The 23,917-nt window shown below is 40.1% G+C and overlaps 1 protein-coding gene across 5 annotated transcripts in view; it reads right to left on the bottom strand.

The window, feature by feature from the left end:
• caskin1 (CASK interacting protein 1) overlaps positions 1–23,917 on the bottom strand; it is a 122,917-nt gene that overhangs the window by 15,099 nt on the left and 83,901 nt on the right. For 3 of the 5 annotated variants that reach the window (XM_046074699.1, XM_046074669.1, XM_046074676.1), the window contains exons 7-16: positions 23,758–23,866; positions 21,203–21,311; positions 20,817–20,911; positions 19,376–19,493; positions 14,915–15,160; positions 11,100–11,204; positions 10,162–10,280; positions 4,875–4,956; positions 4,267–4,376; positions 1,598–1,708 (exon numbers count right to left, since the gene is read on the bottom strand). In XM_046074699.1, coding sequence (XP_045930655.1) covers positions 1,598–1,708; positions 4,267–4,376; positions 4,875–4,956; positions 10,162–10,280; positions 11,100–11,204; positions 14,915–15,160; positions 19,376–19,493; positions 20,817–20,911; positions 21,203–21,311; positions 23,758–23,866 — 1,204 coding nt within the window. The remainder of the gene's footprint in view (positions 1–1,597; positions 1,709–4,266; positions 4,377–4,874; positions 4,957–10,161; positions 10,281–11,099; positions 11,205–14,914; positions 15,161–19,375; positions 19,494–20,816; positions 20,912–21,202; positions 21,312–23,757; positions 23,867–23,917) is intronic. The other 2 variants (XM_046074690.1, XM_046074683.1) reach the window with 2 other exon arrangements.

Here is a 23,917-nt window from a genome sequence, read left to right as displayed (position 1 = left end):
CAATGGGATTGTAGTCCAGGGGTTTGAAGCGTGTATCGAAGCTTCAGTGTTGCACTGCAACACAGTTTTATTAGCAGCCTGGTTTGAACACAGCAGGTCATACAACATTCATTATAACCATGAGAGACTTGAGACTTGACTTGGACTCTTGCTCAGAGACTTGAGACTTGACTTGGACTCTAGCTCAGAGCCTTGAGACTTGACTTGGACTCTTGCTCAGAGACTTGAGACTTGACTTGGACTCTAGCTCAGAGCCTTGAGACTTGACTTGGACTCTTGCTCAGAGACTTGAGACTTGACTTGGACTCTAGCTCAGAGCCTTGAGACTTGACTTGGACTCTTGCTCAGAGACTTGTGAGCATGGGTCAAGCTATAAAAAATGGATCCCATATTTCCCATAATGCAGCTCAGTAGTATTTTTTATTAGACCCTCCCTATGTGATAGAAGTCCATGTCCTTTAAACTCCACACCCTATGTTTGTAACAAAGGCTGACTGTTAAACATTGAAAGTCTCAAGCCCAACCTGAGATAACCCCAATGACATCATATCGCTCTTTAAAAAAATGTATTGTGGGAAAACTCTCACAGTGTAGCACAAGTCATTTTTATGCCAGAGGTCCTCACCTTTTCATAACAACCCTCTGGTTCAAAAATCATCACTTTCTGTGGGTAAACATTCTTTGCTTCTTACAGAAATAAATCATTAGAATATAGCTTTTTTTGCTTTTCATTTAAACAGACAGGTCCAACTTTGAGTTTTCCTTGATCAGTTGTCCTTGTTAATTAAAGCTGCACTGAGGCACTTTTGACCACTAGGGGACAGCAACTCACTTTAACCCACAACAATCGTCTTTTGTACAGTAGTTGTTATGGTCAACATGTTAGCAAACATAGGTTACCAAAACGCTTAGCTAAAAGTGGTTAAAATGCAGAGGTGGGTGTTGTTACTCAGTGGGTTTGGTATTATGAGTAACCTTTTGTTTTATTATGTTTAATTTCACGTGAATAACAGCTTTTAAACCACAAGCTGAGGTTATTGGAAATGTACCCTTTCGGAAAATACACAGTTAGATAACACTCTCACGCCTGTACACCGTGATATGTAATAATGAAGTTGCCACCAGCAGCCAGTACATTAGCTTAGTGCAAAGACTATAAACAGAGGGAAACAGCTAGTCTTTGTGTTAAGCTAAGCTAACCGGCTGCTGGTAGTAGCTTCGTATTTTCCAGAGTCTTATTTAGTCAAACATTTTAGCTAAAGTAGACATCCTATCCAGTAGCTTGACACAATTGTAATTACCATAGGCATGACAATAATATTTTTATTAAATTTTAAGAGAGACACAGGTCAAGGGTGAGAAGTGAAAGGTTCAACCAGGACAGGTTTGGCAGGAGGCAGGGAAAGGATAGCTCAGGTCAGTTTAGTTGAGTGGTTTATATGTGCTCATTTGAGGATTTGTGCAGGAAATTATATACATGCATTTTGAAAACACAAAGACAGCACAAATCAAAGTCTTGCAGACTTGTTGCCATTGTGGTCCTTGGAGGTGACAGTGACCTCACGGGGGTTCGGGGGTCAGGGTTCAGTTGCCTTACCTCCGGGGTCATTCGGCTAATGGTGGGCAAGTCATACCCAGCGCCCAGGAAGTTTGGAGCGTAGACCTGCAGCTGAAAGTCGCTCAGCCATTGGACAACGGCCTCTGAGCTCTACGGGAGAGAAGACAGGGGGTATGCTGTCACTGGCTACGTGTCTGCTTCTTTAACAGCCACTTTTTCTCAGCAGGGCCAAGGAGGGCCAAACTGGGACCACAATAAATGTACTGTAGAAAGAAACTGTTCACCATATCTATCATCAGTATATCTTAACTGATGTCACAAAGACTAGTTCTTATACATTTATGGATATTATAAGGATTCAGTCCAGTTTTTATAAGCCAACTGGCTCCTGAAAAAGTCAAAGAATAACTCTGCTTAGCCCTGCTTAGCCCTGTAGTGAAAACCAGGCTAAAGTTAGGAAGGGGAAAGGCCCTGCCTACAGTTTCTCAAATCCTACAGCAAGAAATGCAGATTAGCAGCAGCAGGCTAATTTGCATTTGACACTTTACAGGAAAGTAAAGACAAATTGTCGTGCCTGGTAAGACAGGATAAACAACAAAGCCAAAGCTAAAAATATAGCTTAATCCTTTAACTTTGTTGTATGTAGTAGTATGTAGTAGTATGAAATATTTACAAAAGAAAACTACGCAAATATGTGCATATAAAAACATACAAATAAAAGTATATAAAAAATATAAGCTTGATCTATAATCTAGCTGCCTGGAGCAAGTTGCACCAGCTGTTGAGTTCAAACTTAACCTAGTTATAAGATAAGTGTTAAGTGGAGATTTACTCACCACTAAATTTAAAAGGCTTCCACTGCACAAGCACATTTCTATTTCGAGATTAGTTGTTACTAAGTAGGCTATTTACACCTACTAACTGCCAGGTGTAGCTGTTGCGTAGATAAACCAACTGACAGAACTAATGTAACTTGCTATGACCAGTTTGGAGTATACACATGACACTTCATTAATAGGCGGTTTAATAACAGCAGAAACAAGCAGTAAACACAACATCACCTTTTAAGTTGATATGCTGTTGCAAACTGTTGCTAATGTACGTATCCAGCAGTCACAGAGCAACATTATCATTCATGTAGGAGTCATAATTCTGTCCACCTGGCAAATGGAAGTCCAATATTCCCTCTCCTATTAGCTCTGTTTTTGGTCTCCACCCACTCCTGGGGGAAATTTGGCTCTTTAGCTGCTAAATGCTCCACTTTGTTCAATAGCTAGTTGCTAACTTTGTCTGTCTGCTGTTTGGTGTAGGGAATTCTGGCACAACTTCACCTCTTTAAAGGTGCAACGAGAAGGCAAAAAGTCTGAAGAGGTAAAACTTATAGATGGTTTGGGTACATATTCATGTGCCTTCAAGCCACAGTAGCTGGTGCAACCCAATCCTGATCAGCTGTAAGAGACCACAGATATACAACCTGGTGAAAATAGTTGTTGATTTGCTGCAATGCCCTGCTCTAAATGCTGATGGCTGACAGCAGGGAGCACAGCTACAGGACTGACTGACTATTCCCCACACACTCTGTTTCTCTTTTAAGTCCTACATCCCTTCTGTCTTTCTCCTTCCTGCATGTCTCTTCATCTTCTTCTTTATCTCTACCTGTGACCCTCCTCCTCCACACTGTCCCTCAAAGCTGATTGGTTTGTGGGACGTATTTCATCGTCTTTACCCTGCCGAGGGAAATATTAGGACGATGGGTGCCGAAGAATCAGGACTCTAGCTAACAGATGGCCGTGAGAACATGGCTTACATGAGAGCACACACAAACACACACACACTGTAGGCAAGCGATGCACACACGACCACCACGACCACCTGCTATTTAAATATGCTCATTGGTTTATCAAGCTTGACATTATTATACAATGAGACGTGAACCTAAATGTTGGCCCACACGTATACACACACACACACACACACACACACACACACACACCAAATACCTACAGTAAACAACAGCTTACTGTACATGGTGTAAGCTCATATTTCACAGTTCTTGTGCTGAGCTAGTCCACCCACAACATGCACACTGCTGAGCACCTGCCAGCACAAACACACATACACACACACACACACACACACCGATAATTTAACTAGAGTTACGCCTGCCTCAGGCGCACATACCAACCATCAATTGGGAGACATTAATCTCTGCAAAAGAAGAAAAATACCGCAATGGAAGAAGAGAAGCTGCAACTAAAAGTAGTGAATAAGGATGAATAGCAGGTAGCAGATAAACAAACAAAAGGACAGGATTCTCTATCTCTCTCTCTCTCACAACATTTTGTGTTTACAGATTCATACAAGATTGAGCCGGAGATCTTCCATTCACACACTCACCGTGTCATGGCTGCATCCGAACACTCGCAGAACAGACGAGGCCAGTTGTGAAAGAAACCGCTGGGACATCTTGGTGTGTTTGTGTGTGTGTGTGTGTGTGTGTGTGTGTGTGTGTGTGTGTGTATGATACAGAAAAGTCTGGATGTGTGCGTACAAGAGTGAGAGGGTCGTGGTTAAGGTGACTGAGAAGTTACATTGTCATCATGCTGCAGTCAGACGTTGATAGTGGTGAATGTCTGTGTGTGACTCATGTGTGATTGTAAGAAAGAGGTAGAGAGGACTGAATCTGTGGGAATTTGCGACTGTCCTACCTTCCCCTCGCCTGGCCCCTCCCCCTTCCTGGTTGCCGTGGCGTCGTAAGGAGGCGCTTCGTGGAGTGGACAGCCCGATTGGCTTGATGTCCGAGAGGAGCTGGTGGGGCCTGTTGGAAAAAGACCATTGGCCAGTTTCAAGCTGTCGCCCTATCACATCGATCAACATATGATTTCAGGCCAATCTCCTTCATTGCTTCAATAGGGAACCAATCAAATTCTTGCTCACCAAGATATAACAAACCTTTGTAACCAATTACACCCTCCTGCATCTCCTCCTACATCCCCTGCCTTGGCCATCTGTCTGTTAACCCAGCCAAGTTCTGTGTGCATGTGTGTATCTGTGTTTGTGTGTGTAGAAGTGATATGACATCTTTTAAAATACCAGTGGATTATGACTCCTATTTTTCTAACCCGACTCTCTTTCTCCCTGGTTTTAATCATTTTCCCTTTATTTCAAACATTCCCCTTTCCCTCCTTCTCACACTTTCAAGTATGGTTATTGTGAATTCATGTTATATAATGAGTCTAAAGATCCTACTGTAAGTAAACTCATTAGAGTGAACCACAGAAACTGGGATCAGCCTCTGTGTACTGCCCTGTCCTACCTGCAGGCTGCTCCACAGATTTGGACTGCTCCAGTAGGTGCTCCTTGGCTTTGGCAGACTGGGACAAGACTGTGGCTAGAAGCTGCAAAAACACAAACACAAATACATACATGAACAACTTACTTTTTGTTCAGCTCTCGTTAGACTAAGTCGGCAAAAGTCAGCCGCAGTCATCTTGAACACACCTACTGTCACCTTTTAAGTAGTTGTGCAAAGCTGGAATTGCTTATCCAAACGTGCCTGTTCCTTTTATGCTTGTTTGTCGTACATTTACATTTGTTTTCACCTCCAATTTGACGAACCAATCAACTTGTTCTGCACAAAGCATTGTTGAGATTAGAGAGGTGTCATTTAGGTGTATAATATGAGAAGTATAATTTCAGCTTTAGCAAACAGTTGCCTATTTTCACATCCAGCAGGCGTAAACACATTAGCATTCATTTGGAGTCATGTTTCTGGCCACCTGATGTATTTAAGTCCAATATTCACCCTCTATAGCTCTGTATTGGTCTCTACTGGCTCTTTAGTCACTAAATGCTCCACTATGTTCACCAGCTAGCTGCTAACATTGCCGTTTGCTGCTGAGCAGGTCAGTTTCTCACTTTGAACAACTGCTGGGTTGATACGAGCGGGGAGAGTGATTCAGAACAGTTACATTCTGTCATAAAACCAAAACGATGAGCTGAAAGGTGCTAAAAGGTTTGTCAATACAAGTGACCACTTTCACATTACACATTTGATCCATTGTTGATATTGATTAGTGGAACTTTATCACTTGGTCATAGTTATCCAACAAAGGTTGAGGTCAAGGGCAACTGGACGTGGTTGACAACACAAAATCATACCCAACAGCCTTACGCTCCACGATGAAAGGACACAGAGCCGGTATAATCTTGGAGAAAGCGCAACACCAGCTACTGAATGAGAGCGTGAGACAGATCCATTTCACCACTGAAGCCCTGAATAAAGAATCAGACAACTTACACCAAAAACTGGAAACACATCTGCCCAGTACAGTACTAGAAAAGGTCATGGATTTCATTAAGAAAGCACAGCTATCTTAACACAACAAGAGCAAAGAAAGACAGACCCAAAAATTCCTCCAAAAAACCTCCAAACAAGAGCCAGCAACGCAAACAAAACAGGAGAATTGTCTTGGAGACCGAAAAAGAAGCAGAACAGCCCAGGCTAAAGGTATTGGCAGCCCTTTCTAATGCGAAGGCACTCCCTTCCAACCTCACCATCCAGGAAAGGAGAGCTGTGACATCACTAATCAAGGATCAAAACATCACCATCTTACCTGCGGACAAAGGAAGATGCACGGTAGTCCTTAACGCAGTGGACTACCAGGACAAAGTCAACACACTACTATTGGACACAAACACATATGAGACACTGAAGCGGGACCCAGCCAGCGGGTACAAGAAGAAGGCCATAGAATGTCTACAACAACTTCAGAAATAAAACTCCATCACCAGGGAACAGTATTACCATTTGTATCCTGGAGAAGCCATTTCTTGCATATATGGACTACCCAAAATACACAAAGAAGGAGACCCACTCAGGCCAATTATCAGCAGCATCAACTCGGTCACCTACAACACATTTCTACCATCTTAGCCCCTTTGGTTGGAAACACGCGCCACCACATCCAAAACTCTATTGACTTTGTAAACAAAGTTCGAGGACTGAAACTGGACCCAGATGACAGCATGGTGTCCTATGATTTGACCTCTTTGTTCACCTGCATCCCCACCATAGAGGCAGTAGAATCCATAAGGAAACAGCTAAACAGCAGAACCAGCCTCAGCCCTGACCAGATCTGTAAATTACTTGACCTCTGTCCAAACACCACCTATTTCCGATCCAACGGAGGATTCTACAGACAAAAGCATGGCTGTGCCATGGGCTCACCAGTCTCACCTATTGTGACTAACATCTACATGGAAGAAATGGAGGGAAAAGCCCTCAACTCCTTCAGAGGAACAGCACCGAGCCACTGGTACAGATATGTGGACGACACCTGGGTCAAAATTAAAAGCCAAGAAGTGCAAGCCTTCACAGAACACATCAACTCTGTGGACAGTAACATCAAGTTCACGTGAGAAGATGTCTGGAACACAGGGTCATCAGAACCCTGCACCACAGAGCGGACCGCATACCAACAAGTGCGCAAACCAGAGAGAAGGAACAGAACCAGCTGAAGGGGGCACTTACAGCCTGTGGATACCCTAAATGGACCTTTGTGAAAACAGCCACAAAATCCAGGAAGAAGACCAACACTACAGGGGAAGGTCAAACACAACATCATTGTGATTCCATATGTGTCTGGAGTATCAGAGAAACTCAGTAGGATTTTCAGCAAACACCGCATCGCTGTGTTTTTTAAACCCAAGAACAGGCTAAGACAAATACTGGTACACCCCAAAGACCGCACACCCAAACACAAGAAAAACAATCTAGCATATGCAATCCAATGCAGTGAGGAATGCACTGAACTGTACATTGGGGAAACTAAACAACCACTACACAAACGCATGGCTCAACACAGAAGGGCCAACTCCTTAGGTCAAGACTCTGCAGTTTATTTACATCTGAAGGACAGAGGACACTCGTTTGAGGACCACCAGGTGCACATTTTAGATAGAGAGGATGGATGGTTTGAAAGAGGTGTCAAGGAAGCATCTACACCAGGGTTGAGAAGCCGTCGCTGAACAGAGAAGGGGGTCTACGACACCACTTATCCCCCACTTACAATGCTGTCCTTTCATCACTTCCCAGGAAACTGAGCATTTCCTCTTGGCCTCAGGTGAAGACTCCAACGCTGGTCGTTCAGACTTGGCCACGGGTGGCTCTAACGACCGTAACGACTGTCGTTAACACAGCCAGGAGCACTAACGAACCAGTGGTATCGACAATCCTAGCAGTCAGTCAGAACTGAAGAAGTCTCTTGGATGAGGGACGAAACGTCTTCTAGTATCTTCAACCAAGTCCAGTTGCCCTTGACCTCAACCTTCGTTGGATAAGCTGAATAGGCCAATAGGACCACAGCAGGAAATGCTATGCTTACTTTTTGTTTTACTTTTGTGATAAATCCACTCAAGTGTTTTTCTGTTGTCATGCTAAAATGTAACGAAACAAATAGAAAAGATTAATAAATTAAACAAATTGACTAAGTAATGTCAATTAATTACACAGCAACTAAAAGCATCTAAAACTATCTAGTGTTAGCTATCATTAGCCACCATAAGCCCAAGTAAATTTGAGAAAGGGTGTTTTATTATTAATGAATTTAACTTTTCATTTGTTAGAGAAAGAATGTGTATTTCTTCTTTCAAATGTTACATAGTCTCAGTTTAACATAGCACATACACAGTGGCAAATTATTCATTATCATATAATAACTTGCCCTTACATGAGTTTATTCTACTGTGAATCATAACACGCCATGATATATTATCTAGTGATTCAGACTGTATGATGAGCAAACTCCATTTCATGGTCATACTGTATATTGGCCCCAAGGGGACAGTGATACATTTACACAACAATGTACCCTTAGCAGGGAAGAAAGGAAATTGGTTGGGTACAGTTTTGCCTTCTCATTAAGAAACAAAATATGCCAATTCTAAAACCTCATCATCTCAGAGAAGATCGATCTCAGTGGGAAAGTCTGTCTGTATGACGACTGCTGCCACATTACACATCGCATCACATCTAAATCTCAGCTCTGAAGCTTCCAGTGCGAGCAGTGCAATAAAAATCTGACTGATTTTGACTAGTGCTGATAATAAATGAATAGAGAGAGACGCAGAAAAGACAGATGCTACCAGTTCATCTGCGATGCAATTGGGTCTAATTTTGCTGCATGGATGTTTCAGTAGGTTTAAAAAGTGTCTCACTTGCAGTTCCTTAACAGGACCCTTGCTGAAAATGTACAACATGTGCAGCTGGCTGTTTTTATGAGTAAGAAACACTTTGAGAGACAGCTTCAGACTACGAACACACTCACAGAACACCATCTCTGTGGTTGTATAAATGTCTGCATATCTAAGAGCGAAGGGATGAGGGAGAGCCTCCAAGTCTGTACTATGAGGCACTGCTGTAGCGCCATAGCATATGACTGACTCATCATCAGGTTCTGGATAGACACAACTGCATGTGTTGTGTTTCTCCACTCAAGTATTTAGGTTTTTCTTTCAGTTTGTCTCCTGTCTGTGTGTGTGTGTTTGCTCTGTTTTACAGAAACTAATTTCTCATTTCATTTTGTAATTTACTGACTTTGTTAACATCAGTAGCACTTTATTTAGCAGGACCATAATTTGCTAACATTACATAGTTATTGCCAGTGAACCTCCTAGGAAATAATTATACCCAGGAAGTTTCCCAGAAATAAAGTTTTACAGAATTACAAGCAAATATGAGTTTGTTTGTTTTTTGAAAGAACTGCTCCATTAAAAACCCAACATATATTCATTCATAATTCATCAGTGGTGAAAGAAGTATTCAGATCCAAGAGTTAAAGACCATGAAAACCAATTTTCTCATTCAGCTTCTTACTAAGAGTGATGGGGTACAACATAAACGCTTTCTGCCAAAGTTTGAACCATTCTGATTATTTTATATGAGTGATTTTTATATTTTTTGTTTTGTTAGACTCTCACTAGCTTGAAGTTGGCGGGACTCAATTGGAAAAAGACGCAATGCAATGTACATCTGTGCACCAATCAAGCATTTGAATCAAAATGTGACGACAGTTGGTGGGTTACTTAGGTTGCCCGATATCTGTCGATCCAATCGGATCGAAGCATATCAACAGAGACCAGATGAAGCAGACTTTAATTTGAATAATGAATAGTTGGTGTTGCAGAGAAGCATTAATTGCGGCGGCCAATCTGGCCACAGAGCTCCACAGTCATCTGAAATATCATTGAAGTCTATGATATAAAGTAGCCAAGGAGTTTATTTTTTGTTTGTGTTCATGTGTTTGAGAGCAGCGCTGGTTGAGCAACTCTATAGAATTAATGAGGAGAAGGAGCGGCGGTAGCGTGAAAGCCAGTGAATCAGAGAAATAAAATGCTATTTTCTGATGCGGTTACGTTCTAAAGCACAAATAAGCACACCCGCACCCCCACAGACCGCCACACAACTAGCAGCTAATTGCCGCAACGCAAGCTTTTGTCTGAATACAGCCTTACGCTGGTAAGTCAATGAAATTAACAGTGTACCAAAATTACTAATTTACACAATTCTCTACAAGGAATTCACTGGGATAGAGATGCCATACCTTAACCCCTTCAGCCTGTGCATGGAGGATATGTGCGGTGCTGCCGGCACTCTGACCGCTGCCCGACGACCTCACACTGGTCACACTTCCAGAACTACCCAAGCTGCTGCGGTCTCCACCTGCAATACACACACACACACACACACACACACACACACACACACACACACACACAAACACACACATACAAACAAAACCACACACGTACATTCACACACGCATGCAACCACCCAAACAATATGTATAGATTTTATGCAAACAAATGCACACATGCAACAGACAGATGGATGCATTCAGTTACACACACACACACACACACACACACACACACACACAGAGGCACACATTGAGTGGTTTAACCTGATAGCCAAAGCAACGTGGTAACAGATGTGACTCTCCTTTGAAATGCACTGGGCAGCGTGTGGTTGGATGGACAGGACGGACGGACAGTCAGACAGTTTGACGGACGACTGAGTGACAAACATGGAAGTGGAGTAAACAAGACACACCTTTCGCTTTCAAACAGACACAACACACACACACACACACACACACACACCTTTTCGCTCACTCTTCCTGTCTCTCTTTCCTAAGTTTTCTTGTTCTCTCTCACACGAAAACATCTCCATACATCCAGTTGGAAAGACAAACAGACTGTGGACCGATGCAGATGGCTGCAGTCCTACACATGAGGCCACGGAGTTCAGCTAAGCTTCAGATGGAGGGATAAGCAGGACATGGGGGACTGTCAGGAGCGGGCCAAAGAGTATCTGAAAGCCTTCAAACAACATCATTCTTCAGCTCAAAGAAATGGATTGGATTGAAAGGCAGTGCCAGGCGGAAAATATTCGTTTGAACGAATGCCAGATACTGTTTGACCCCTGGTCAGAGTTTAAGGAGTCAGGGGTTGAGGGCTCAGCGCAGCGCGGCTTCGTTACCTGCCACTGGCTTGCGCAGTACCCAGATCTCTTCGTTGGAGCCTCCATGGGGCCCGCTGGACGGGGTGGGAGAGCTGTGAGGACTTGCCTCTGAGCCGCGACAACCTTTAACACAGAACACCACTGTTAGCCGCTAACCGACCCTAACCTGGCTTTGGAAGCCTTGCTATCCTTTAAAGCAGCGGTAATTTATGCTTTTGTCAATTTTGGGGCAGCAGAAAAAGCTGAAAACACAACACTGACAAATTATCACCTTATAAAGTTGATAGTACGACTGCGTATTTGAATTCTTCTAAACTTAGGAAGCCGTGGGAGGGGGGTAATATGCTGAAAATTCACAATTTCAGAGAGAAAAAAAAGGATATTGCCTGAGGTTAAAGTGGTAATTTTACGCAATAAAACTCACAAATTTACGAGAAAATCTTTTTTTACTCTTAGCTGCTAAATGCTACACTATGTTCACTAGCTAGTCACTAACTTTGTCTGCCTGCTTCTTGGCGCTAGGTAAAGGAACGTAAAGGCCTTAAAACCAACAATTAGCTAAAAGAGGCTACAAAGCTTCAAAAAGGGGAATTGTGGAGTCTACTCATAACTCTCTATGGGTTCATCACTACAAGCAACGGCTCTTACATTACACAAAAAATTGGTTAGTGCTGCTTTAATTAAATCTTTTAACAATCAACTTTTACATATCCCTAAACTTGAGTTTGTTGCTACAATGAAACCACTAATAAAGACAAGAATAAAAATATTTTTACAAAAGATTTAGCACTTAGAATTAGTTTTGTTTTTTTGTCAACTAGTTATTTCAATCTGATATTATGAAAAAAAAAAGAGGTCCATATAAATTTTTACCAATCCACTCCATCATCTAAAAATGTGCAGTAAATTTGCACTGCAACTGTCAATGCCACATACAGAATTTGTCCAATATACTAAATGCGCAAACTACCTCACTTAAAGACTCTCACTATGAACTGCTTTGGCAGATTACAGGCATTGTAATCGGGTTTATGTTTTCAGAAAACTAAGAGTAAAGTGGGGTTAATTAAATAAATTCCAAACCTACCCGCTAAACAAGACAGAAATTGCAGAGGGGCCAGTAGGAGAGCAGGGTGATCGGGTAAAAGCGGATAAGGGAGGTTATTAAAAGGATAAGTTTCACACTCACTTACACACCATACTTTCATTCTCACATACATGCTCACACACACATACACAGAAAAAATACAGCATATATATATAGATATATGAAAACATTTATATACCCATAGTACATAAATAAATCCATAACATGAATATCTGCGTATATACACATATATGCCATAATGTACATACACATACATATATAATGCATCCATACGTGTGTGATTATATATGTAAGCCTTATTCAGAATGGGGCTGCTGTAGTGCATTTGGAGAGTATCATAAACCATTATAACCATCTTAATAAGGGTTTATAAATGGTTTATATGTGTGACCAACAGTGCTCCAGAGAAACACACACATTAAAATGTTCCATTTGTAATGTCGCAGCTCCTTCTTGTGGCCATTTTGCATCCCTCCAAGTGACCTCAAAGAACTGTGCAGTCTGTTTTCAAAGACTTTGAACAGGCTTTGATTTGTTTCAACCAATGTACTAACCTGATGTAGTTATAAGTAGAAGCATTATATTCTTCTTTATTTGGGTGCTGCAATCCCATTTTTGGACTTAGTGTATGAAAGGAACATGTGTCTAAAGGGATGTATTCTCCTGGAGGAAACAAAATGGTGTTCCATTCACAGAGTAGAGAGTTTACAGTCAGTGAATACCTTACCTGCAAAACATCCTGGGTGATATTTTCTAACAATGTATTTGTGTCTCTTACATAACACTCCACATTTTACATTGTATAACTTGCAAATCTTTGCATAGATAATTTCAGCATATATTTAGCACATGGTGTTCAAGAATCCAAGACTGCACAAACGCAAAAGACTGTTACAAATGAATTAACATTATTCCAGATACCATTTAATTTTTTAATATCACCTGTTAATGCCTTAAAAGCTTGTCTTTTGGAGCAACAGCTCCAAATAAGTCTCTGACAAACGTCGCTGTCATCTAAATAACAACTCCAATCCAGAAAACAGCTGTATATTTTTACTCAAAAGTGATAACTTCCCTGAGACTCATTGTGTAGTTTCAAATTATGTTAAACTGTGATTAAGAGCATTCAGAACTGTTCTAGACTTATTCACCCATCCACAGCCTGGTACAGACCATTCCCCACCACCGCTCACACACACACATTGAGGGTATAAGTGTAAGGTGGGGAGAAAGTGGTGTTCAAATGATCAGACGTGACAAAAACACTCAGGACAGGGACGGAACAGGAAAACACGCTTGTCCACACAGTCTGGTCAGGGGTTATATATATGATGTGTGTGTGCTTAAGAAACTAGAGGGGCTGTCTTTGTGGTTGGGACAGTGGTGATATACAGGGAAAGAGGAAAGAACGAAGAGGAAGAAGAAAAAAAAAAGAACTGCAACAAAACAAGGAACCAATACAATAAACTAAAGCACAAACCAACTCAGGTGAACAGAGGTCAGTAAATGGTGAGCTTTCCTCCCACTTGACATCTATTCTTCCTTAATAGCAAAGAAATTCTCAAAAGATTCCCCCTTGGGGTGGGTCAAAATGTCAGCACACACCACTGCATTAGCATTACTTTATCAACTTGTTGTCCTTCCTGCAGAGCTGTTTTCTTATTGGCAGAAGTGATAAAGCAGTGACCACACCTGCACAAGAGGGGCATGACTTTACATTTTTTACAAAGACATGTCTTCTTACAGAGCAAGCCATAAATACATTCAAATATAGTGCTGAGATGTTTTTTGTGGTTGATTTTGGCCCTGTGACGCCTCATTTATGCTGATTCACATGAGACTGACAGAAACATTAATTCAGTAGCCGTGAAATTAAATAACTGGCATAATCTGGGGTCTAAAGGGTCAAAAAGACCAAAGTTATGACTTGGCCTTAAATTACATCTCTCATATATTATTATATATTGTTAGCAGTGTTATTTCCATCAGTAAATATTAAATGGGTACACTGGCACATCTCTATTATTAACCCTCTTGTCTGGAGTAGGGCCTAACCTGATTTACACAGCCCAGGAAAACCAAAATTGATGCGATAAACGGAGATGCATTAATAATACATATATGTTGCTAAGTGTTAATGAAAGTGTATTAAATTACATTTGGAATGTATCCAAATATGAAACACTTCAAATGACAATTGTAAATAGGGCCTTTCAAAACAAACGTTTATCAAGTGACCTTTTGTGGGATACGTTTTGGTCATATGTTGTGTAACAACAGAGTGCAATGACCAAGAAATATATATATATATTTCATCTTTTATCACATACTGCATGTCCAGTAAGCCCACATTGAAGATAGTGCCCTAAACACTTAAGACTCCAGTCTAAAATCTGACTCTGGCTCTCAGTAATGGAGATGACAACAGCGAAAACAGAAAAACAAAAGTTATACAATATGAGCAACACAATTACATAAAATTACATAAATAATGATCCATAACAGAAAACATCAATGGATGCCTTCTTAGAAGATTTAAAACACCAATTAAAATCTTACATGACCAATCAGAAATAGATAGAAAATAGATAGAGTTTTTATCCTTTATCCAGATACTTAATAATAAACACCAGAGGAAAGCATCCCTTGAAGCTTTAATAATAATAATAATAATAATAATAATAATAATAATAATAATATTAATAATGAAAAAGGGGGTGTGTACCTGGGGCAGTGGGTGTGTCTCCCTGTGGGCTTGTCACGGGCGACTTGTTATAGCCAAAGGAAGTGAAAAGTGGAAGCAGTGGCTGATGGGAATGTGGTGGAGGAGGAGGCGGTGGAGGCAGGATATGGATCTGATGGAACGTGGTGTCGTTGCCGTTGACTACCGCGTTGGCAGGGGCAACCGTCGCCGGAGGAACCAGCGGTATCTTTTGAAACTGTTGAGTGCAAATGACTGTGCTGGCCAAACCTAGATTACACCCACCGTGACGACACACCGACACACACACAACCAGCCAACAGTGAACCACCGCCACGTTACAGACAAACGACAAAACAGAGAATTACACATAAGAAAAGGGGGGGAAAAAAGGAAAATTAAAAACAAAGGCCGAAGTTACAAAATTAAACAAAGAAAACAAAGGTGGTGAAGGCCGCAGCAGATGTTAAAGGCGGGAGGACAAAGAGAAGACAAGGACAAACCAATATGAAATGTATGGAGAGGTGAAGAGGGAAGTGATTGATGGTGAAAGTGGAGATGGTCTTAGTGATGTATAAACATTAGCTGATGTTCTAGAGGGACCTTTTTACTCTTTGTAAATGTGTCCACGTGTGTGAATCTTTCAGTATTATTTTGTGACATAGAAAATAACATCTATTCAGTATGTTCTATGGAATGTCATCAGGTAATAGCAGACAACAATATGCTCATGGAACAGGATGTATACAGTATTTGATTTCTTATGCCATACATGTATATCCATTAGTCCTCTCTCAGTAGTTAAATGCCGCTGGTGGCTGTATAACTCATCAGATACATCCCCAAAATAGGATGTTTAGCTCAGCACTCCACACAAGTGTTGCAAATTCATATCAAAATGTCCTCTGTTTGAACATGCTAGTGTTTTGATTTATTAAAATGCTACTTTTACAAGTGGATGTGTAGCTCATATAACGTGAAATAGTGCACTTGGCAAACTAGCTAGCTATCCAGTGTGCTAATAACCTGTTGATTGTTTATAGTGTGTTGTGTCTGAGCAGAGTTTGGTGAACTGACTGTATAACTGACAAGTACATACTATAAATTATTCCTATCTTACACTAAACTGCAAAACCGAAATGGACGTAAGCCTCCTCCACGCAATATAACACAACGCACAGTGAAAAGGATTTTAAAGTAGCCGCTGCTGCTGCTGCTTCTACTGTGTTATCATCACTCCACACTCCTTGCTGTACTAAGCTTTGTGAATCATTGTCAGGAGTCACACAGTCAGAGCCATATAATAATCAATTTTATGTGAGTTGGCTGCGTAAACTTTACTTACACAAATTAAAGCTAGGCTAGGCATTTTATTTCAAAAGCCTTTTTTGTTATATTTGTTGGAATTCTCTCTGACATCAACTCTCTGACACCAAAATGAAAAATAATCCGGTATCTGTAGCTGTCGCAGGACTGTAAGCATGGGCCAATCATTTAATTTAGTCTGAATGAAATTATGTCTACATGCCTGTCTACATGCCTGTCTACATGCGTGTCTGGGAGGGAGTGGGATTTTTTTTTGTTGGATACTTCCTGTTAGTTTCTCCAATGTTACCTACACCTAGCTTTAAGTTAATGTTAGGTTAGGCTGGGTTTAGGTCCTTACTTGTTAAGCTTGCATAGATGAATGAGGTGAAGGTCTGTTACACTTTCTGCAAGAGCGACAGAATCTAAAAAACTGTGTTGGTGATGCTTTATAGCTATAGTGCATTCAAAATAGTTATGTTTCATGTTAGCAATGTCTACCATTGCCTTTAGAAAATGACATCACACAATTTTACTTCAGTGGGTTCCATTACTTAGCACTTGGCTGTGAAAGTGGGCCAACTTTTTGTCTTACTATAGCCTAAGGCATTCTAGCCACAGTTCTACACAAAAATAGTTATTATTAACTTGGCCTAGCCAAGATAGCTACTGAAGTCAACTGCCCTGATCCACAAGCTGCTACATTGCACTATTCTAGCTTACTATATGTGCTCGAGAAAAATTTGTTGGTACATTAGCTAGTATGAAGAGTAAAAAGAAGGAGCAAGTGAGAGGTACACTACATGTAGAAGAGACTGACTGGGATGGAGGAAAAAAAGACTATTTAAAAATTTATGAAAAACATTTGAGTAGGTGAAACCTCTTGCTAAAACAGGTGCTGTAGCCCCAAGAGTGTGTGTGGCTGTGCCCTGTTTTGTACTGTACCCACAGCTGCAATATAATTCACTGCATGTAAGGAGAGATCAACACTATCTTTTTTCCTTGATTTGGAGCTGGTTCCATAGTGCTAAATGGACCCTTACAGTATATAAATGACTCAAAGAAGAGAATAATGACCAGAAAAGGCAACTACATGAGAGAAGATCATGAGAAAAACAGAGGTGAGTGACAATTTTGTGATCACGAGGGATGAAGGCAGATAGAAACAGAGAGACAGGCATAGACAAGTAGACAACACTACAGAGAGACAGACGGATGGACAAACAGAGATACCAGACCTACAGACAGACACCAATAGACCAATAGAGTTAAAAACATCTGAGCCTCTTTGTGACTGCGCAGTGATTCTTTGGGATGATGGGATATATGTGAATTTGCTCTATAAATCTCACCAGAGACTTAAAAAGCTCATTATGGCGATATAAAATCGAAAAATAAGGTTAAAAAAGTATTTGGGAGATTGACACATTGCCTGGTCAGCTTGCCTGTTAAGTAATGAAAAGACAGATATTACACAAAAATTATACCTGTAACCCTGGCAGATCTTTGACTTGGTTCACATACACCTTGTTGTAAGTTTACATGATAAGCAATTCGATGAATATTGTCAGCTTTCTTGCCGCAGGTTAGATAAGAAAATGGATAGCGCTCTCACATCTGTTTGGTTAGTATGATGCTACCTGCTAACAACAGCAGCAGATCAAGTTAGCTTAACGCAAACACTGGAAACAGGTGGAAATAGCTGGCCTGTGCGGTGTTTAACTCTTTAGAGGTGGTTGTTGTAAGATTTGGACAGAGCCTGGCTAACTGTTTCCTCTAGTCTCCAGTCTCTGTGCTAAGTTAAGCTAACGGTTTGCTGGCGGCAGCTTCATATTTAGCTTACAGACATGAGAGCGGTGTCAGTCGTCCCATCTAAACCAATAAGCATGTTCCATAAAATGTTCACCTATCCGTTAAAGTCTGCTTTCTGTCTTATATGTTTATATTGAACTGGATAACTGGCAGGTATATTGTTATTCTCTTGAAGTATTTCCAAAATTAAAGCTAGCTACATTATTCATATTGAACTTTAACTTCTTCGACCCCACAGGCATTTTACCAGTTGGTCTTTCTAATTCACATAATTTATTTTTTAAATTCTAGTCTAGCATAGTTAAAATGTGATAGTAGATGAAAGACAAAATGTGTAACAATGCACAAGACATCTACATAACCTCACCCACATAAAACTAGCTTGTACTCTACTCAATATAAATGTGATATATATAGCTTTAGTGAATGATGTAAATAAAAATTAAAAGATTTAAGCTACATTTAAGGCAACTTCAGGACAATTGTAAGGCCCAAATTGAATTTTATGGTTCAAATGATATGGTCATTTTTACGTATCTGCAGAACATGTAAGACAACCTGTTAACATTTTTTATAGCTACACATGCAAACACTCCATTTAACCATTCAGTTGTTTCCAGTGTTTGTGCTAAGCTAAGCTAACTGGCTGCTGGCAGTATAGTTTTATATTTACTGTGAAGACATGAGAGTGGTATCAATCATCTCATCTAATTCTAGGCAAGAAAAAAAATAAGTGAACTCTTATAATTCAACAGGTGATGCTGTGTCATCAAAGAGAACTAAAACACATTATCAGTCAGGGACATGTGGATGATGTAGGTGTCTATATTCTCATTGCTTAACAGGCACTTTCACAATCAGGCTGAATTTCTAAAAACTTAGGTAGAGTTGTAGTATAGTTAAAAAATCTGGTAGAAGTACAACTAAATGGATCACAAACACTAAGCTTGGATTACACCTTCATTAATGCAGGGATGACAGCTTGGTATTTGGTACCACTGTGCTGCTGTCCCACTCACAAGTGCCTTCTCTCACAGTGTGTGCGATGAAAGAGAAGAAATTCTCTGATTAGATTTTTAGTCTAACCTGTATTCATCCAGGGTAACTAATGAGATGGTAGGGTTAAATGCATTCCTCACAGGTTCATGACAAAGGCTAGAAAATTATCCATTCGCTAACTTTCACCTGTCTTCTTTTTCATCTTTTTTCTATCTATCTGCAAGTGCTTCTTCTGTGTTTAGTTCAAATGTGTGCAATATATTCCTACGACACTTGGCTGACACTTTATCCGGACAGTCAGCTTGGTCATGATTTAAATAGCAGCAACACAACACTCTCACATACACACACATAGGAGCGCACACACACCTGTGCGCTTGCTGATGACCTCCACCATGGTGGAAGGGAAGTAGCCCACCCGGTCATTTCCTGTTCTGTTGTCATGGATACAGCCTTTCCAGCGTCCGTCAGGGTGCTGCTCCAAAACCTGTGATGTTTCCAACAGTAATATTGAGTTTCACAAACACATGAATAACATACAATTGGATAAATTGTAAAAAATAAAATAAACTGTTTATGGAAAAAGCATCATTTGCATAATTTGCAAGAAAGTAACTGCAAAAAGTTGCTGAAATGCCTCCGAAAAACTCAAGGAAACATCTTTTTTTTAAGTGAAATTCTTTTTTTCCCCTGTCATACAGAAATGCAAAACTGCATTTGGAGTTGTCTAAAAATCCCTTTGTCAGACAGCAGCAAAGCCTAATTGTTCATTCAAACCCTGAGGGAGGGAGCATAGGCACTGCTTGGCTTCCTTATTACTGAAGTAAGTTCCCAAAGGCTGCAGAAATATTCATTAATATTCACGAGTGTGGTGTGCGCTGCAATGTAGCAAGTGAATGCACGTTTCTGTAAAACATATTCGTAGTAAATGAGGCACGCTGAAACCACTCATTCTTGCATATTCATTAGTAATCTCACCAAACTATGGAAATATAACATTGAGAGAGCTGAAAACTAATTCTGAGGGCTAATCAGTCTGCCAGTCAACATTTAAGAGTGCATAGGCACGTGTAAGAGCAGAATCACATTTGAGTGTGCAATCCCGATCAAGCACGCACTTCTTTCCGAGTCTGCACTCTCGATTTTCTCCAGATGTTTTGGCTTCTGAGCACCTTAGATCGCAAGAAGTAACTTGCTAAACATTTCTGACAATCAAGCTACAACAGGACACAATTCAGATAGAATTTCACATCTCTCCACACTTAATTTTGCATATGATACTGCTCCAGTTATAAAACAGTGGCGCACAACCAACAGCTCCCTCTAGGGACCAGAATGAGGAGTGGCAGGGCTGTGCCTTATCCAAATGAGGTCATGTCTGCCTCTACTCCTTCATCACATGTTGCATGCAGGTGTGAGCAGTTTAATCGAGAAGAGATTTGAACAATATTTTTGGGGCTTCCAGAGGAAAAACTACACAGTGTTTCATAAAAAGGCAAAGATTAGAAAACAAAATTATAAAATATATAACCATAACTCTTTGTTGCAAATTTAGGATTCTTTTCATTATTTTGTACTACAGTAACAACACCTTCTTAATGAATTAAATTAACTAACAAACTAAAAGAAATGTAAAAGCCTCAAACCTCACTACAGTTAACAATCAGAGCTTGGTTAACATCACTTTGAGCTTTGATGGCAAAAAAAAATGCTCGGTTTGTATGTCTGTCCATATGAATAATGAATAATCTGTTTTTGTGTGTTGACATTGAGAATGGCCATTTTGTGTGTGTGTGTGTGTGTGTGTTACCGTAATGACGTCTCCTGCTTTGATGTTGAGGCTGGTCAGGTCGTAGTTGTTGCAGTAATCCTTCAGAGCCCGAACTTGAAGTGCCGCTGACGCATCTGAGAGACAGTAAATCATACTGTACGTTACAGTAAATGTGCATTATTCTCCATGTGCAATAATACATTTCAACACAACATTACCTCATCATCATGGTATCTTCCCCATTAAGATAATATACACACACATTTCATATTTTGTCTGTTTGGGAAGCATCACTTAGTAGTTTGACATTTTGGGAGATACCCTTCATTCGTTATCTTGCTCTTTTTCCTCTTACAAGAGGGTACATCCTTTCAAGCTTGACTCCTCTACCTCCTCCCCTCCCTTCATCCATCCACCCTTCCTACCCCTCAGCAGCTGTTTGATCTCTCTGCTGGCTTGTGTTGCAGTGAACTGGTAGACGATGTCCAGCGCAGTCTGGCTGTAGGTGTTTCTCACCGTGGCGTTGATACCACTCTGTAGAGGAGAGGAGAAGATTGGCATGTTGACTATTTCATTTTATTTTTGTATTACGCAGACACAAAGCAGGAAAATGGAAAGTGAAAACAGACAAGAGGGTTTATTATTCTGTTCTGTTATTGTTTGTATCAAAAACCAAACTTTCCTTTGTTATAATATCTTACTAATTATTACATGGTATCATATGTTCCTGTTTGTACAAGAAAAATCAAAACACACAGTATCCATTTACTTAAAATGCATAAATTAGTCTCTTCATACTAATTAAACTCATTAGTTGTGTAATAATTTACCATCATGATGTCTACAGACATCATGCGTGATCCCTGCAGCTGCTCTACCAATCACAACAACCTCTTATTTTTAAACTTAAACAGGCAAAAGCTGAGGAGCAATATCACATTCAAAAAGTAGGCCGAAGAACAAAGATGAAACAGTCTGAAGAGGCTTCGGGGCAAAAACTCATGACCTTTCACAGCCGGGGGTCTAAATGACAATGTTAGTTTGTCATGCAGGAACACACACGGTCATTAAAACATATTGCCTCTCTTGTTTTCATAAACCCCTGTGGCATTTTGATGTCACCAGCACAAAGGAGTAATTACCACCATCTTTTTTTTGCATTGCGCTTTTGCACCATTTTTCATAACTGTGCCTCAACTTCCTCACATGGGGATGAAGGGATTTTCCAAACCCTTTCATAAATAGGCAACAGACCTCAGACCCCCACTACATTTAACGGATTTAACACTTCCCAAGGAACCCTATAACATTATAGTCACAATGATGAGACTGTCTGTTACAATAGGAAGGATCAAACAGGGTCTGTCAATGACATATGTACTGGGTACAACTTACATAAAAATCTAGTCATAGAAACAAGTCAATCTTTTCCAGGATTTTACATATTGTCATTCTTTAGACTTAATGTAAAGTTTATTTAATTAACAATTACAGTCCATTTGGTGGCTTTCTTGCTAGCAGTCAAAAGTATCTTAAAGATTAAAAAGACTGTGTTTGTGACTGTTTTGAATAAATATTAGTAACTGATGTGGTTTTTCCACAAATGAAGTTCAATTATCTAGCTCAAAATTCTTAAAATGTATTTGATAATCCCTTTGCAATATGAAAAAATTTTGAAAAACAAACCTAAAAAATGTCCTTTTTGCCAGAGCAAACCAGATTTAGTTTAGGCCCTAAGAGCACCACTAGGAATTTGAATTGATGGTCGTTGTCTGGTTTTCCCAAATACTTTTCCAATTTTCCACAGTTACCTTCAGGCCCAGTTTCCTCTCCCACTCACAGAGCAGTCAAGTCATTTTGGCTGTTCAGTATTCTATTGCAGTCATAGATGTTTGTTATCTTTAATCCTATATACACCTCAGTGATGGAAGAAGTACTCGCTACAGATAAAAAACATTCATTTAAAATTCTACTTAGTTGCTATATTATCTTTTTTATTATTTTTTGATTTTTAATACTGATAAATCATTGTGTAAGTACCATTTAACTGTTGTAGCTGGGGGTCAGGGCCTTCCAAAGAGTCACAAGATAAATCTCAAGGGTTGTTAGATGATTAATGGGAGAGGAAAAAAGAGAAATCAGCTCTGCTGCCCCAATTTGTATCATGTTTTAGAATATTTGCTCTATGCTTTTTTTGTGACATATTAGAGACTCTTTGGGCCTTGAACCATTATTTCAATGAAACAGTATAATGTAAAGTTAACAGTGCGTAACAGTACATATGCAAAGGAAAACGGTTGAACTGCAAACTCATAGACAATTGAAAAATGATAAGAAGCCTGTTTGGTTATAGTGGTCACGAGCAAAAAAGGTTGTGAACCGCTGGTTTAATCTTTATGCATTTTATTTATTAATGTATTTTCTAAGATTATCAGATGTGTTTATCTAGTGGAGTAAAAAGTAGAACATTCCCTTCTGAAATTAAGTGCAGTTGACGTATAAAGTACTTGATTGTAAACTACAAGTACCTTAACAATGTACTTAAGTATAGCACGTGAGTCAAAGTACTTAATTGCCCTCTGCCACGAATCAGAAATACAAATTATAGTTGTCTTCCTTTTGCTGGTTAACCCTTTTGCACCGCAGGGATTTGTGATGTCACTTGAATAACTCTTTACATTTGTCTTTGGTATGGAAAACATCTTCCACAGTTTACTCGTCCATCACAGAAAACAGAAAATCTATTTGTTTTATTGTAATTTTATGTAAATAGAAAAACCCTCCCCTTTTTATGTCACAACAAGCGTTACTGTCACAGATATTTTACAGTAGTGGAGGAAGTTAAATTCAAGGGAGGATTCATCCTTGTAGTGTTCATACGCCTTATGCTGGACAGTCGTTATGAGATTGTAATTGTCCTTTAAGTGAGCTCAAACCTGGTTTGGCAGTTCTAGAAAGTTTTCAGTAAAGTTCCACTTACGTCCAGCAGGAGTCTCACTGCCTCGGTCTTTCCACATAGGGCAGCTTCATGCAGGGCAGTGCCCGCTTTGGTCTGTCTGTTGATGTCGATACCCGCCTGGATCAACAGTCTGACAGCAGAAGAAGGGGAAAGTGAGTAAGGAAAGGAAGTGGGAAGAGTA

The sequence above is a fragment of the Micropterus dolomieu genome, linkage group LG02 (assembly GCF_021292245.1).
Source record: "Micropterus dolomieu isolate WLL.071019.BEF.003 ecotype Adirondacks linkage group LG02, ASM2129224v1, whole genome shotgun sequence".
NCBI lineage: Eukaryota > Metazoa > Chordata > Actinopteri > Centrarchiformes > Centrarchidae > Micropterus > Micropterus dolomieu.
Note: the sequence above shows the minus strand (reverse complement) of the source record. Positions and strands in the feature narration are given on the sequence as shown.